Source organism: Protopterus annectens, chromosome 2.part0 (assembly GCF_019279795.1).
Source record: "Protopterus annectens isolate FY-2018-M chromosome 2.part0, PAN1.0, whole genome shotgun sequence".
Lineage (NCBI taxonomy): Eukaryota > Metazoa > Chordata > Ceratodontiformes > Protopteridae > Protopterus > Protopterus annectens.
In genome coordinates, this window is record NC_056728.1 from 840089865 (window position 1) to 840106766 (window position 16902).

The 16902-nt window shown below is 45.7% G+C and overlaps 1 protein-coding gene across 1 annotated transcript in view; it reads left to right on the plus strand.

The window, feature by feature from the left end:
- Window positions 1-16902, plus strand: part of G3BP2 (G3BP stress granule assembly factor 2) — a 1493999-nt gene that overhangs the window by 489571 nt on the left and 987526 nt on the right. Inside the window, exon 6 of the mRNA XM_044061106.1 lies at window positions 1409-1499. Coding sequence (XP_043917041.1) covers window positions 1409-1499 — 91 coding nt within the window. The remainder of the gene's footprint in view (window positions 1-1408; window positions 1500-16902) is intronic.

Consider the following 16902-nt stretch of genomic DNA (forward strand, 5'->3'; position numbering starts at 1 on the left):
AAAAAAAAAAAATCTTCTTGGTGACTCCCTTTTGGCCCAGGCTGCATTGGTTCCCTTTCTATTTCATCTGGCTTGGTCCCATCCTTACAGCATGAACTTGCCTTTACAAGAACAAAGGCTCACTGTTTCATCCAACTGACTCTTTGGGTGATCGTTTTGATTCCTTGTAGGAATAGGCTTAAGATTCTATATCTTTTTTTGAGACTGCTACTTGGTCGTCTGTACACACTCATTAGAACCTCTTCATTTTTTTTAAGCAGAGCATAGTTTGCCCGAGTCTTGTATCTTCTGGGCCATATCCCTTTTAAGAGTTTCTTCTCCCTTTTTATTATATATATTTGGGAATGTACGATATGTTAATACTATAGCAGTAATCGAGGGAGAGCGTAGTACAGTTCATGAACTTACCATAGCCGTATTTGTCTAGCTGATCAGTGTTGCAGTATTGTATCCCTCCATATCTTCCTCCATCTCTTCCTCCATTTCTGTGGCAAAGGTGGGTTCTTTGCTCTTTTCCTTCTCTTCAGATATTTATACTTGTACATATAGTTGCCACTGTTGCTTGAGATGTTTCCCTGGGGCAAGAAATTTCTGAGGTGTTTTTACATGTGTTTGGTCTGTATTGTACCACTATGGTCCAGCGGGGATGAGGTCGTACACCAGACGTGAGTGCACCCAGACTTCAGTAAGCTGGTCTGTCATAACAGCTGTCTTTGGTAGAATATCCATGTATTACTACTGCAGCAGTGATCAGTCCATCTACAGTTGTGGCATGTTTTTGCGCAACTGTAGTACATTTGCTGTGCAAAGCAGCACGCTCAAAAAAACTAACCCTGTATTTAAGTAACACCCACCCCCAAATGTATCATGTTCCTCATACAGATAAGCAGGCATTGCAGTTTCAGTGCTGTTGCAGGATGGCACTAACACTGTGGGTTTAAGAGTTTGACAACCATGGTACAAAACTGGTGGCTTCACCAGACATAACTGGATTATTTCAGCTGTTGGTCTACGTTAGTGTGTTGTATTTATTGCTGTGCCACAAGCACTTTCAGCTCACTACGATGAAAGTTTTTGCACTGTTTTTAGATTTTAAAGGCTTGTACAAAAGTTATGTTTTTTTTTACTTGCTGTTGACAGTGAGGTTTTGAATTCTCTGTTGCTTTCCTGCCTTTTCAAGAATTCGTTAATGGAGAAAATGTAGATAACTTTAGATTAACAACTATTGTCTTATTGCTGTTAAGAGTGAAACATTATTTTTTAATTTGATCACATTAAAAGTCTGTGTACTGGATTTCAAAGTACACTGCTTTAGCAGTTCATTGTGCATATCTGCATTTTTGTCCTTCAATTGCTGTTTCTGGAATCTGCCTCATGGCAGACTGTAATGTTGCCTTCTCTGTTGTAGGGGTCCGTTCCTAACAAATTCTATGTCCACAATGACATTTTCCGCTATGAGGATGAAGTATTTGATGACTCTGAGCCTGAACTGGATGAAGGTGAGCAGTGTGTTAACTTTAATTACACAACTGGCTGATTTTTTTATTAAATAGCAAATAGGATTTGGAAAACTTTCTGATGCATGTTAATTAATGTGCAAGTATGGCTTATTTGATTATTTGGTCATGTATCAAGGTAATGCAGTACACTAGACTTGTAGCCATTTTAGTTGTCTTTTGCTACTTACAGGTTCATAGGTACACAGGTAGGTACTAGACTATCTGCCCAAGGGCATTTTTAAGCCTAGCCAGTGTGTGTTGGCTTTCTTCGTCCCATTGATTGATTAACTGAGCCTCTGTCAAGCAGAGCCAATGAAGTGATCACAGGGGTGTATTTTCTTTTACCCATCCACTCGTCAAGGCTTCTCTTGAAGAGTGTTAGTGAGGGGCTCTGCCTAATGTAGTTGGGAATTTTGTTCCAAAGCATGGGGAGTCTCTGTGACAGGAATCTATTCTTCCAGCATGCTCTATTTATTGTTGTGGCGAGGTTTAGCTCTCTAGGGCGTGTGGCTTGCAGTGACTTGGATTTTTTTAGGTGGAGCATGTCCATCAATTCTGAGTTGGACATGGCTTTGTAAGTCAGGCAGAGATCACCTCTGAGTAAGTGATATGCCACTGAGTACAGCTGGAGTTTTTTCATTCGGGCTGCATAGGACATATGTTTGAGGCCAGTAATCCTCTTGGTGAGGTGCTTTTGTAGTCTTTCCAGCTGTTGCAAGTGTCTTGTGAGGTACATCCCAAATGGGGCATTGTACTCTATGATGGGTCTGATGAGTGACGAGTCAGGGGCACAGGGGCACTATAACCTTTTTATTTCTAGATGCGAACCCCATAGTAATTAGATGGGCCACATAGAAGGATTTCCTAACTACTTTGGCAATATGATTGTCAAAGGAGAGATTACAATCTACCCGAGTCCCCAGATCTCTTATTACCTCTTCTGTATTAAGGGGGCTGCTGCCTATGTGGTAATTTGTGGGTGTTTTATTTTCCCCAAACGGGATGACTATGCATTTTTTTTGCTTTTAGCCTGAGGCCATGACTTTGACACCAGGTGTCTGTCTCAGTAAGGCCTTTTTGAAGGATGTCTGTGTCAGCCGGAGAGTCAATTATGGCTCCCAGTTTGCAGTCATTGGCGAACTTGGTTAGCCATAGCCCTCCCGTGTTTGCCTGTACTTCTGAGAAATATATGCCGAACAGTAGGGGTCCCAGAACCGAGCCTTGTGGGGCACCAGTTGTGACTGGTTTAGAGTCGGACCTGGAGGCTGCTATTCTTACCATGCGAGTTCTATCTGTAAGCCAGTTGGCAACACATGTTGTGACGTAGGGGTTTATGTTCAGGCTGGTGACTTTTTTTTCTATAATACCCGAGTGAGTAATGGTGTCGAACGCCTTGTCGAGGATTGAGGTAGGCTGTGTGAACCACCTTTCCCTCATCTATGGCCTTGGTGACTGTCTCAAAGAAGTCAACCAGGTTTAGTAGGCATGATCTGCCCTTAACAAAGGCGAACTGGGTTGGGAACTTGGCCAACTCTAACCCCATTTCTTGGATGAGGAAGTCATAAGCTCTGAGCAGCCTGTCTATCTCTAGAGGAGTGGTTTCCAGCTCAGGAGTTGTATTTTATTGGCTGTTTTGGGTTGCTTCTATTCCTTTCAACTTTATGACTTAAAAAAAACTGTTTGCATGGGTTACAGTGTCGCACAGTGCCACTAAGCTATGGTAAACTATTACCGGTGCTTAGTCTGCTCTTCAATTTTTTCCTTGTATCTTGCTAGCTTTCAACTGTGAGCATTCTAGTCAGACCTCTAAACCCAGTACTTGCTCAAAACCCCTTGCAGCTGTTATAAGCATACCAACTGCTAGTAGCACTAAAAGCCATCCATAAAGGAAACAAAAACAGCTTCAGTACTTGAAAGGGAGCAAAACAGTTCCAGTACTTAAATAACTAAGCACCTATCCAGGCATGTCTAAAGGTCAATTCCCTACACTTTCTCCTATTAACCTGGTGAACCTGGGCATCCTGAGGCAATGTAGCAATTGCCTCATGTACACAGACAACCCTCTCCTCCTACCTCCAAACACATCCACTTGTGAGAGATGCACATACATAGCCAAGCTAGAGGCCATGCTCTCTCAAACCCAGACTGGGCTTGCCAGTCAAGAGGGAAAGGTAAACACTAACATCACACTTCATAGCACACATAGTCCCCAGGATCACACACCATCACACCTCTTGCATAGTAACACAAAACACACACACTTTTGCAGATTCTCAACAAAAATCTGCCCAAATAGCAAAGACCTGTGAGGCAGAAACGCAAGCAACCATCGTATCCAAACACAACCCCCAAGAAACACGGCCCACACAGTGTGCCACTCAGCCTAAGCCCATACGGCAAAACATTTACCCAATACACTAGTTATAGATGAATCCATAGTAAGGTACACTGAAGCCCCATTCACTGGGTTGAATAAGGAAGTGGTTACGGTTAGTTGCCTGTCTGGTGTCAGGATTCGCCACATAACGCACGCACTTGGGGTCTCTCCACAACAAGTACAAATATGACTGTTGTCCATGTTGGTGTGAACGACCTAAGACGTACCTCCATGGGCTCTGTTAAAACAGACATGGAGGAGCTCTCGGATCTTGTAGCCCAGGCAGGTAAGACCCTAACCCGGAGTAGCATCCTACCATCGCCTAGAACGATGCCACAGTACAAACAAAAAATGATTGACTTTAACAATTGTCTAAGTTTTTGGTGCCCTTCAAAGAGGATATTGTATCTGTCTGCCTGGGTTAACGTGATGGACAGACCTCAGTGCTTTGCCAGAGATGGCCTGCATTTGTCACCCCTTGGATTTCAGATACTGGCTAAGGCTCTTGCCATCCCTATGTGCCTTTTTTAGGCAATGCCCTGAAGACAAATTTATCACCAGAACAACTCCAATCAAACGCAACCTGAGGGTTATGCTACTCAACGCTAGACGGCTAAATCTCAAAATACACTCACTCAAATCACTCCTTAAGCTGGAGAACATCAATCTCTGTGCAGTAACGGAGACCTGGTTCAAGGCTCCGGAGAGCACCTCAGCGATACCAGGCTACTCTGCATATCGCACCTTTTGGCCCCTAAATCTGGACCGAAGCCCTAAAGGAGGTGTGGACTGCAGCCCCAAAGGTGGTGATGTATCCATCTTCATCAAGGATATACACACCTCCAGACTGGTTGCCCAACATAATGCATCCGAAATACTACAGGTAAAACTAACGCTGGATAAAAGTGCAGTCTAAGTTGTAGTCTGATATAGATCCCCCACAATGCCCCCCGACTCGCACTCCGCATTCCTGAACACTCTGGAAAGCATAAAGGTTCATTGTAATACCCTTATACTGGGAGACTTTAACTACCTCTTCATTAGCTGGGAGAATTACTCTTGTTCCAACTCTTTTGCCCAACGATTTCTGGAATTAATTCCAGCACCCTGGACCAACTCATTCGCACCCCCTACCAGAGGTAGGAACATTCTTGACCTAGCCATTACAAACCTGGGGATCACTGCTCCAGCACCCTGGACCAACTCCTTCGCACTCCCTGCCAGAGGGAGGAACATTCTTGACCTAGCCATTACAAACCTGGGGGATCACTGCTCTACACCAGTAATAAACTTCTCCTTGGTAATATCTGACCACAAGTTAAATCACAGTTGATATTCACATCCCACCCTCAAACCCCATGAAGGAAACCATAGTGAAGAACTTCTGCCTTTAGAAGCTCAGAATTGGCTTTGTCAAACTTCACATCATCTATACAAATGGGGAATGGATGTATTGCTAATGAATCGTACACCAAGGTGCTGTATGAGCATTTACACAAGTGCATGGATCAGGCCATACCAAACAGAATCAAGATCCTGTCCTCCAAAAAAAAAACAAAAAAAAAAAGGAAGCCAATATGGTGGTCCCTTGCCATTAACAAACTCTACAACAGAAGGAAAAAACTGTTGCAGAAAAGGGTAGAGGAAAAATTCCCTTGCAAGTCTCAGCAAAAAATTGAGATCCCTCATCAAATCCTTCAAAGCTAGTTACAAAAACAAAATTGCTACAGATGCTAAAGAGAACCACAAGGCATTCTTTAGCTATGTCAAGAATCTGCATAATACGCAGAGGTGCTGAGCTGTTGCACAGTGACACCACTTACACTGAACCAACAGATATTGCCAACATCTTGGCCGACAGATTCAGTGCAAACTTCACCTCCCCTTCACCCCCGTTAAGGGTACATCTCGGTACCAGAGGAATGCCAAATCCCAAATATCACTGCTGCACAGGTAAATGCAACACTATCCAAAGCCAAAAATACAGCTTCCATGGGACCTGATAATATACCTAGCTGTGTTCTACATGAATTACAAGGGGAACTGGCACCACACTAGTGCCTTTTTCAACCACAACCTCACTTCAGGCTTCATTCCCACTGAATGGCACACCGCCACAGTCATTCCACTCCACAAAGGAGGAACAGTTACTGACCCTGGAAACTTCTGCCCCATCAGCCTAACGAGCCCAATCTGTAAGGCCATGGAACACATTATGGACCTCCTAAATGGTGATATAGGGAACCTTCAAACTCTGAACCCCTTGCAGTTTGGGTTTGTGAAGGGCAGATCATGTCTGCTCAACCTAATCGTCTTCTTCGACTGAGCGGTCGATGAAGGCAAGTCAGTCCATACAGCCTACCTCGATCTAGCGAAGGCCTTTGACACTATCCCCCACTCAGGGATCACTGACAGACTCACTAACCTAGGCATTAGCCCCTACATCATAAGATGGGTTGCCAACTGGCTCATGGACAGAATCCACGCTGTAAAAGTAGCTGGCTCCAGTTCGACTTCCAAGCAGTTACAAGCAAGTCTCACAGGGATCTGCCCTGGGTCCTCTCCTATTTGCTATCTTCTTTGAAGTTCAGCCCAACACCAAGAGACTCTGGTTAACCAAATTCATGGATGACTGCAAACTGGGAGCTGCTATTGATTCTCAAACTGATGTAGACATCCAACAAAAAGGCCTCCGACACCGACTGGTGCCAGAACCATGGTCTTAAGCTCAATGATAAAAAGTGCTTTGTCATCTCCTTTGAGAAAAACACGGTACCCACAAACTACCACATTGACGGTAGCCCTCTCAACTCCCTAAATGTAATAAGAGATATGGGAGCACAGGTAGATAGCAACCTCTCCTTGAACATGTTCCATGTTGCCACAGTAGTCAGGAAGTTCTATGTGGCACATCTCCTTACAAAAGGCTTCTCTTCCAGGAAGAATGAAATCATAATCCCCCTCTACTCATCCCTCATTAGACCCATTATTGAGTGCAATTCCCCATTTAGCATGTACCTCACTAGACAACTATAACAACTAGAGAGGCCACAAAAATTCTTCGCAGAGGATCCTAGGACTCAAACACATGCCCTATACAGACAGACTTAGAAAACTCCAGCTATACTCCGTCTTGTATTACCTACTTGGAGACTATCTCTACTTGACCTGCAAAGCCATGTCTGACCCAGTGTTGCTAGACACGCTTCATCTGAAAGTCTCTGTCCCTCTACACCACACGCTCCAAAGACCACAACCTCATTACCACAATTAACAGAACCTGCTGAAGGGACAGGTTCCTAACACAGACTTCCCATACTCTGGAATAAACTCCCCATTCATGTCAAGCAGAGCACTTCACTGGCCCTCTTCAAGAAAAATCTTGACGAGTGGATGGGTAACACGAATTCACCCCAGGGATCACTTCAGCAGCCTTGCTTGACGAGGGCACAAGGGACTAATGTCCAGGAACAGGACGACTGGGAATTTTCTTGGGCTAGGCTTGTGTTCGCTCCAGCGCCATTAGCTAGTACTTACCTGTGAACCTATGTTGCAAATGGCATTAGTACCACTGGCCCTGAAGTTGATCATTTTTGGCTTTGTTACCGCTGCTAGCGATCGATTTTCATAGATTTTCATGCATTTTCATCACTGAAACCATAAATTGCCTTTGTTCTGCACTGGATGTTTTTGATGTCATTGCAGATCCAAAGCTGCTGTTATAGCCGTCATTGTTAATGGCAGCAGCCCCTACATCCTGCTTTGGTATCACCTCTACCTAAAATGTTCAGTGATGTCTTTGCTTGTTCATCCAGGCCTCCTCAAAACATTAGGAGCACAAGGCTACAGTGAAATAGAAGTCAAACGGCTAATCCTACTTATTTTCCTGTTCTTCAAACCATTTATCTTTGAAGTATATTGAGGCAATAAGTGGGAAGTACCTGGACTTAACTCTAGGAATCTCACCTTGGTCATTGGTATAATGATGGGGTGTATTACTCGGATGTTCTTCATGTTTCACTGTTGCAGTCATCACCTGTGGGTTATCCCTGCTGTGGTAGCCCTCAGCCGGCCTGAATACCAGAGTCGATGTTTTTCTGCGTCAGCTGCTGTCGCCTGTAGTCTGACGTCAGGTCATCAGTGCTGTAAAGCAAGGCAGCCAATGCCATTACATCAGTCTTTCTTGCCGTAGAGCCCATAGCAGAAGCTGTTTGCAAGTGTGCCGGTCAGTCGCTACCAGAGTTTGGATTTCAATTCAAAACGTCTAAAGCCAGGTACCCCGTTTGGGATCCTTTATTTTTTTTGCACTAATCGATGTCTGAAAAAGTTACAATAGTCTCGCCTGTGGAAAAGCAGATCCCACACAGAGACTTCCATTCATACTGCATCACTTCTTTAGGTCCACACCACGATGTTCCCCATTGCCTTTTCTGTGCCCACTTTAACACTAGAGCCATTCACTGTAGAGATTTTATTGTAGACAGGTATTTTTGTCTTCCATCTTTGCATTCTGAAATGGTGTCAGTCAGCCAACAATCCGTGGACATTCCGAAAAAACACAGAGATAAAGTAGACAGACCACACAAGGCTAAGCCTTCTGACGACTCTACGGCTAAGCAGGTCGTCAGTTCTCTGGAATTCAGTGAGGCGCTTTCGCAGCTCCTGATGCCCGATTCTATATCTACACAGGCCTTTACCAAGACCCTTTGAGTTTAGTGTGGCACAGAAATTTTCATCTTACGAGCCTTTGTTTCTGCCTCGGTTAGGTCTGGAGCCTCAACGCAGGTACTGGCTTCCCAGGAGGCCTCTCTCACTACCGAATTTAGAGAAAAAAATGGAGTCTTCTTATCCGATTACCGTTTCCCTCTGACCTATGGATACTCTTAGGCCTAGAAGCCAGGCCGCTCCTAGAAAATCTGTTCTAGCCACAATCTTGTTCCTGCTCCACCACTGACAAGCACAAATACTTCAAATGGCGGAGGACCTAATCTCCCTTATCAGTGGTAGTCAGGCCACAACTTCTAAAAGGAAAACACAGCCTTCTCCGGAAATTGACACAACAGGATTCTGACTATTCAGATTTTGAAGAGGAACAACCACCTCTGACAGCTTATGAGGATTCAGATGCAGAGGAGTCCATTCCTTCTGCCTCCCCACCAGAAGACCTTTCCATTGCGGAAACCCTTCACACCCTCTGGGAACATTTCCAATGTGAATCTCAGGATTTCCCATAGTCTAAGAAAAGACTTGGAGAGTTTCTGGACCTGCCCCAGCACAGATCCCTGGCCACCCCCCCTATTTTAGAAGTGGTGGATGATGTTTTCCATGAATCCAGCTTTGCTCCTGATGCCCTCCCACCTGCTCCCAGTAAACCTGACTGGTATTAGAGTACCGGATTCTCACAAACCACCTGTTCAGAAATCCTGCTGCAGACCCAGAGGTCATTACACAGGGACCTAAAGGAGCTAAGACTATTTCTGCAAAGAATCCTATTCTTTCCGACAAGGATTTCAGAGCTCTGGACAGATGGGGTAAAAAAAAGGATACACCTCTGCAACCTTAGCTATCACAGCACTCAACTGTCAGTTCCATATGTTAAAATAACAACACACTTTGGACTTTTTAAATCACAAGATTTCAACCTTTCCTGACTGTGCCAATTTGACAGAGCCCTTTCCTAGCAAATTTACTGCACTCTACTTGTGAAGTGGCCAGACACTCATTACACTGTGGATATGACGCCCTAGAAGCCTCAAGCAGGGCAGCAGTGTCAGGATCTGTCATTAGGAGACATGCATGGTTGAAGGAACAACCTCTCCCTGATCATGTCAAGTCTAAACTAATTGATACACCCCTGGCTAAGGACCGCTTGTTTGGAGTAAAAGCAGAAGAGGTGCTTAAAAAGATGGAAGACAAAGCAAAATCTATGCACACAGTAAAATATTTCTTTCAAGTTCAACCTCCCAGGTTCAGCAAGGACTTTCCCTCTAAGCACTGGTCCTTCCCTGCACATAGCAGACAGGATCAAGGTAAGCCCCCCAGGAGCAGACTACCCAGGCCCCTATCCCAGGGGCAGCAGAAAACCAAACAGTGGACCATTTCCGCCCAAAGGCAGGGGGTTCTAAGCCACCATTCTATGGCAAAAACTCAGAGTCTCTCTCACTCCTCTGCCTCCCTTTCACTCCCCAAAAGCTAGGAGGAAGGCTCTCCCTCTGTAAAGAAAATTGGCTTTCTGTAACAAAGGACCAATGGGTCTTAAAGATAATTTTTCAGGGATACAGATTCCCTTTCAGTGAACTCCCAGTTTCAAGAGGGTACCCAGACTTGCCTTCAAATCAGTGGGCAGAGGCAATGAAACTGGTGCAAACTCTTCATATCCCAAGGGGCAGTAGAACCTGTCCCCTCAGATCAAATGGGCAAAGGGTTTTATTCCAGACTATTCCTTGTTCCCAGAGTAGAGGGCACTTGGTGCCCCATCCTGGATATATCCATTCTGAACACCTCCCTGATGGTTTCCAAATTCAGAATGCTAACTTTGCCGCAGCTGCTGCCTATGCTGACAAAAAAATGCATGGCTAGTGACCCCAGACCTAAAAGATGCCTACCTCCACATCCCCATAAGGGAATCCGGCAGGAAATTCCTGCGATTCAGAGCAGGCTCACAACACTTTCAGTTCTCTGCGCTACCCTTCATCTTATCTACTGCACCCAGAGTATTCACCAAATGCTTAGCCCCGGCCATAGCATTTTGCAGACAAAGAAATGTACAGATTTACCCTTATCTGGATGACTGCCTTATTCAGGCAAAGTGCAAAGAAAAGTGGCTCCAGGACCTTCCCTTTATCAAAACCCTCATAAGTTCCCTAGGGATCACCATCATCAAGACGAAATCAAAGCAAACACCTTCCAGGAAGGTCATTTTCTTGGTAGCACTGCTGGGCACAGCATTCCAACTGGCCTTCCTATCCCAAGAAAAGCAGAGCTTCCTGCCTCTCTACTTTACCTAGCTGGATTCCAGAAGTCACCTCACTGTGAGGAAGTTCCTGCAAGCTTTGGGGTACATGGCATCTTGCATCTTTCTAATTCCTCTGGCCAGGCTTCACATGAGGAAACTTCAAGTGGTATCTAAAGAACCTTTGCTGTCAGCACACACACCCTGTAGAGACTTCTCTCCCCTCTGATCCCCTGTATTGGGGCCAGGTTTCTCTGGTGGGCAGGGGCCTTTGCCAAGAACAAGGGTCTTCCCTTCATCCTCCGCCCTACCGGTCAGACCTTCACCACAGACACCTCAGACATTGCTTGGGGCACTCACCTAGCAGGCAGGTGCACCCAAGGTCTTTGGGATGCCCAGCACCTTCCCTTGCACATCAATCAGAAGGAAATGATGGCAGTACAGAAGGGTCTGACATCCTTCAAACCACATTTCAGGCGAGGGGTTCTTTTTATCAAAACAGACCACACTACAGCAGTGTGGTATATCAACAAACTGGGAGGGACCCAGTCTTGCCCTTTGTGCAGGCTAGCCATGAACCTTTGGCTGATAGCTGCCTCCATGGGATTACAACCAGTTGCCCAATAACTACCAAGGGTGAACAACACCCTGGCAGACCACCTAAGCAGAAACTTGCTAGACCCCCATGAAGTGGCAGCTCTGTAGAAAAACCTTTTTGCAAGTCATTTAGGAGTGGGGAACTCCGGAGGTGGATCTCTTTGCTTCTCAACTCAACCACCAGCTGATGGCAGCTCTGTAGAAAAACCTTTTTCCAAGTCATTTAGGAGTGGGGAACTCCGGAGGTGGATCTCTTTGCTTCTCAACTCAACCGCCAGCTGAAAAAATTCTGTACCAGGAAGCATCACCACTTAGCGTGAAAGGGTGGATGCCTTGAACTTCCCCTGGAACTCCCTCTTTGTGTACACATTCCCTCCTCTGCCTCTTATTCCCAAGGTACTGATCAAGATAAGATAAGGGAGGAGAGACCAAAGGCCATCCTCATTGGTCCAGATTGGCCCAGACAGCATTGGTACCCCTTACTGCACAGCCTGACATTACGGCTGGTCAGGCAGCTTCCCCTGATCTCAGACCTCTTGACCCAGGTGGGGGGGGGTCCTTCACCCAGACTTGCAGACTCTCAAACTGTCAGCATGGCTAATACTTTAACAAACAAGGGGTCCCTGTTAAGCAAACAGGTCTTGTACATTATCACAGAGACCAGAAGGCCCAGCACCAGAAAATCTTGCGCAGGGAAATGGAAAAGATTCTGCTCCTGGAGCCAGTCCAGGGGGGGCAGTACCTTACAACCTTCCAACCCTCTTATCCTGGAGTACCTAGCAGAGTTGCTCAATAGTTGCCCCTCCTTCTATTCTATTGAAGTCCATGCCTCAGCCATTTCAGCTGATTTTGATTCAGACCAGCCCCTCTTCTCATCCTTTGATTAAACTATTTCTCAGAGGGGCTTCTAATGTCAGACCTCCCAGAAGGCCATCCACACCAGCCTGGGACCTGAATTATGTTTTAGAAAAACTAACCTTACTACCATTCGAACCTGCTGCTTCAGAATTGAGATACACCTCCTGGAAGACTGCATTCCTACTAGCTATCACCTCAGCCAGAAAAGTTTCAGAACTTCAGGCACTCGTGGCCGTTGAGCCCTTCATTTTGCATGCAGACAGGGTCTACCTGAGGACTAATCCCTCCTTCATGGCCAAGGTGGTATCTGATGCGACCCTCAACCAGGCCATGCATCTACCCACCTTCTTTCCTAACCCTCAAAACTGAGGGGAAATAATTCTGCACTCACTAGACATGCAAAGACAACTATGATAATAGCTGGACCGTACTAAACCTTTCAGGAAAAACAGACCGGCTTCTTGCCTGCTTTGCCCCAGGGGCAGAGGGGAAGCCCATTTCCTAGCAAATAATTTCCAAATGGATATCACACTGTATCCATTTCTGCTACAGTGTACATGGGAAACCTACAGTGTACATGGGGAAACCACCCCCTAAGTCTATTCGTACCCATTCCAGTAGGGCAACCTCCACTTCCATAGCATTCCTCAGAAGAGTTCCCACCAGGGACATCTTGGAAGCTGCCACCTGGACCTCTGTCCATACCTTTACAAAGCATTACACCTACCTCTTTTCTCTAAGGCTAGGGCAGGGTTTGCCTCTGCAGATGTTCTTCGTGTTTCACTGTTGCAGTCATCACATTTGGGTTCTCTGCTTGCAGTAGCCCTCAGTCAGCCTGATTATCAAAGTCTTGGGTCTTGCATCGGTTGCTTTCTCATCTTCCATAACGTCAGGTAGTCAGGGGTATAAAGCATGCAGCTGACCCTGTTTCATCGGGCCTTGCTGTGCGGTGCCCGAAGCAGAAGCAGTTAGCAAATGCCGGTCGGCAGTCTCCTGAAATTTTTGTTTTCTAGTTTCAGATCCGAAGTCTTCACCTAAGATAAGTACTCCGTTGGGGATCCTTTTTCTTGCTCTAAACCGATGTCAGTAAAAGTTAACAATTGTATTTCTTGTGGAAAGCGAATACCTCGTGATATTTCATCCGTGCTGTATTTCTTGCTTAGGCCCAGACCACGATGTACCTCGCTGTGGTTTTGTGCCTTATTCAAACCTCGTACTATTCGTCATCTGTTCATTTACGCATCAAAATATTTTAGTACTCAGTTCAGTTATCCAGAAATGGCTTCAGTAAGCCACCTAACTACCGACATTCCGAATGCAAAGACAGAGGCAGACTGCATAGGCCCAAAGCTGCTGACGACGCTCCTCATAAGTTAGTCTCCAGTTCACCGATCCTCAGTGAGGCACTTTCGCAGCCCCTGATACCGCTACTTCAGATTCGCAGGCCTCTACTGAGACCCATTCGGAGTCCGGTATGCCACGAGATGCTTCTTTGACTATGGAACCTGCGGATGTCTCTACCTTGGCTGGGTCTGGAGCCGCTGTGCAGGCACTGGCTTCTGAGGGTGTATTCAGGCCTACTGACTTGCATATTAAACAGACGCCATCTTCTTCTTCAAGGCCTAAAACTCTATCTATGCCTAGAAAACAGATGCCTTAACTGCATGGTCGGGCCCCTATGCCTAAAAAATAAATGAGAAGAATGGCTGAAGACCTTATTACTCTAATCAGGGGAAGCCACCCTTCCCCCTCTGAGACCTAGGACTGATTTTCCTTCTGATTCTTCTGATCGGGATTCTGAAATTTCTGTTTTCTCTGATGCCCAGAATTTGCCCTTATCTACCTATGAGGATTCTGATGCAGAGGACTCCATTCCCTCTACTTCCCCTCCAGGGGATTTCTCTTTTAGTTAAACGTTGGATACCCTTAGGGAGAATTTCTGCTGGGAAAGCCAGGATTACTCTGACTCCAAAAAGAGGCTAAAGGAATTCTTACTCCTGCCTCAACACAGGCCTTTAGCTATCCCTCCTGTACTGGACATTGTAGATGATGCCTTCTCGGAATCTAGCCTGGCCCCTGACACTTTACCTCCTACTCCCAGAAAACGTGATTGGTATTACAGGGTCCCTGACTCTCACAAGTTCCTCTTTAAAAGTCCTACCGCGGATCCTGAGACCATTTCACAGGGACCCAAGGGCATTAAGGCTACTACTGCTAAATATCCTACTCCCCTCTGATAGAGATTCCAGGGCGCGGGATAGATGGGGTAAGAAGGTATACACTTTAGCCATTAAGGCTTTAAACTGCCAGTTTCTTATGTTAAAGTATCAGCAGCATATTATTGGATTGCTTAAACAGAAAATGGTGCTGATGCCTGACTGTGCTGAAAATGAAGAATTACAGGATTTAATGCATTCTTATGAACAAGTTGGAAAATATACTTTGCAAAGTGGTTTTGATTCATTAGAGGCATCTTGCAGGACTGCTGTCATTTGGGTCTGTACTTCGAAGGCATGCTTGGCTTAAGGAGCAATCTTTGCCAGATCATGTTAAAGCTAAATTGCTGGATGCTCCCTTAAACCAAGACCGCCTGTTTGGCAACAAAGCAGAAGTAGTGCCTAAAACGATGGAGGAAAAAGCTAAATCTATGCAAACTGCTAAAGATTGCTTGCAAGTACAACCTTCCAAATTTAGTAGGCATTGACCCTCTAAGAATTGGTCCTTTCCTGCCTCATCCAGGCCTTCTCAGTCCAAACCCAGAACCAGCAGACCACCCAGGCTTCAGTCCCAAGGTACACACAGGCCTAAGCAGTGGGGGGGCTCCCACTTCCAAAGCAGGGAGTAGTAAGACCCCCCCCCCCCCGTGGTAAACTGTCTCAGTGACTTAACCTTAAACCTTCCAAGCCCTGCTCAACTGACTGTTCCTTTAGGGGAAAGATTGCCCTGCATGCAAAAAATTGTGAACTCATTGCCCAGGACAAATGGGTTTTAAATGTAGTTTCCAAGGATACAAATTCCACTTCCACTCCTTACCAACCACAAACGGCTGGCCAGACCTACCCCCAAATCAGTGGGCATAGGCTCAAAAGCAAGTTCTCTCTCTTAAGCATCAGGGCTATTCAATCTGTTCCAGAAGAAGAATGGGAGCAAGGTTTCTACTAGAGACTTTTCCTGGTAGCCAGAAAAGACCATTCCTGGCGTCCTTTCCAGGACCTGTCTATCCTAAACACATTTTTGGTAGTCCCAAAATTCAAGATATTAACTCTTCATCAGCTGCTTCCCATGCTAGGCAAAGATGCCTGGTTGGCAACACTGAATTTAAAGGAAGCCTACTTGCACATCCCAATAAGGGAATTTTGCACTACCCTTTGGCTTATCTACTGCGCCCAGGGAATTCACAAAGTGCCTAGCTCCAGTCATTGCATTTTGCAGGCAAAGAAATATTCAAATATATATCTGTGGTGGTGGTGCTGCGGTAGCGTTGTCGCCTCACAGTAAGACGTTGTCCTGTTCGATTCTCAGCTAGAGCATCTTCTGTGTGGAGACATGCGTGAATGGGCATACCTTTGTTGAAGGTTGTGTGTCACTGGCAACTCAGCACATAAAAATCTACTGCCAGTCATTAGCGGACCAGAGTTCCGCTGTGGCGACCCCTAACTGGGAAAAGCCGAAAGACATAACAACCCATACCTGGATGATTGTCTAATTCAGGCAGAAAGCCTGGACATACTATTAAATCATCTGGCATTTGTAAAGAAATTGCTAACGTCTCTGGGGTACACCATAGACTAAAATAAATCATATCTTGTACCCTGCCAACAAATTTGTATTCCTGGGAGCAAGCGTGAATACAACTTCCCAGCTGGCCTACCTCACGCCCGAGAAAAAAGTAAATTTGACAGCCTACTTCAAACTACTGGCCACAAAGACCCAGTTATCTGCAAGGAAAATACTGCAAGCCCTGGGGTTCATGGCCTCTTTCATTCTACTAATTCCATATGCAAGACTGCATATGAGGAAACTACAGTGGTATCTAAAAAGCCTATGGTGTCAACATTCTCAGGATCTAGAATCAATGATTCCTGTCATACCTTGTCTAGAGATAGAGTTCCTTTGCTGGGCAGAGGCCTGCCACCAAAACAAGGGACTGCCATTCACTCTACCCCCTGCTGCCCAAACCCTAACAACAGAAGCATGAGTCTGTGCATGGGGGGCTCATTTGGCAGGGCAGTGTATTCAGGGCAAATGGAACCCAAGTGAAATGCACCTGCATATCAATCAAAAAGAAATGTTAGCTGTACAGTATGCTCTGACAGCCTTCAAGGACCGCATTCTTCCAGGACAGTTATTGGTAAAGACTGACAACACCACTGTTATGTGTTACATAAACAAGCAGGGGGGAACCCACTCATACCCTCTCTGCAGACTAGCCATGGCTCTGTGGAACACTGCCTTGAGCTACCAAGTGCACCTACAGGCTCAATTCCTGCCAGGAAAGCTAAATACACTGGCAGATGACCTAAGCAGAAATCTCATGGACCCACACTAGTGGAAACTGGAACCAGTGATATTCAACATGTTGAGAAACAAATGGGGGAGCCCATAGTTAGACCTGTTTG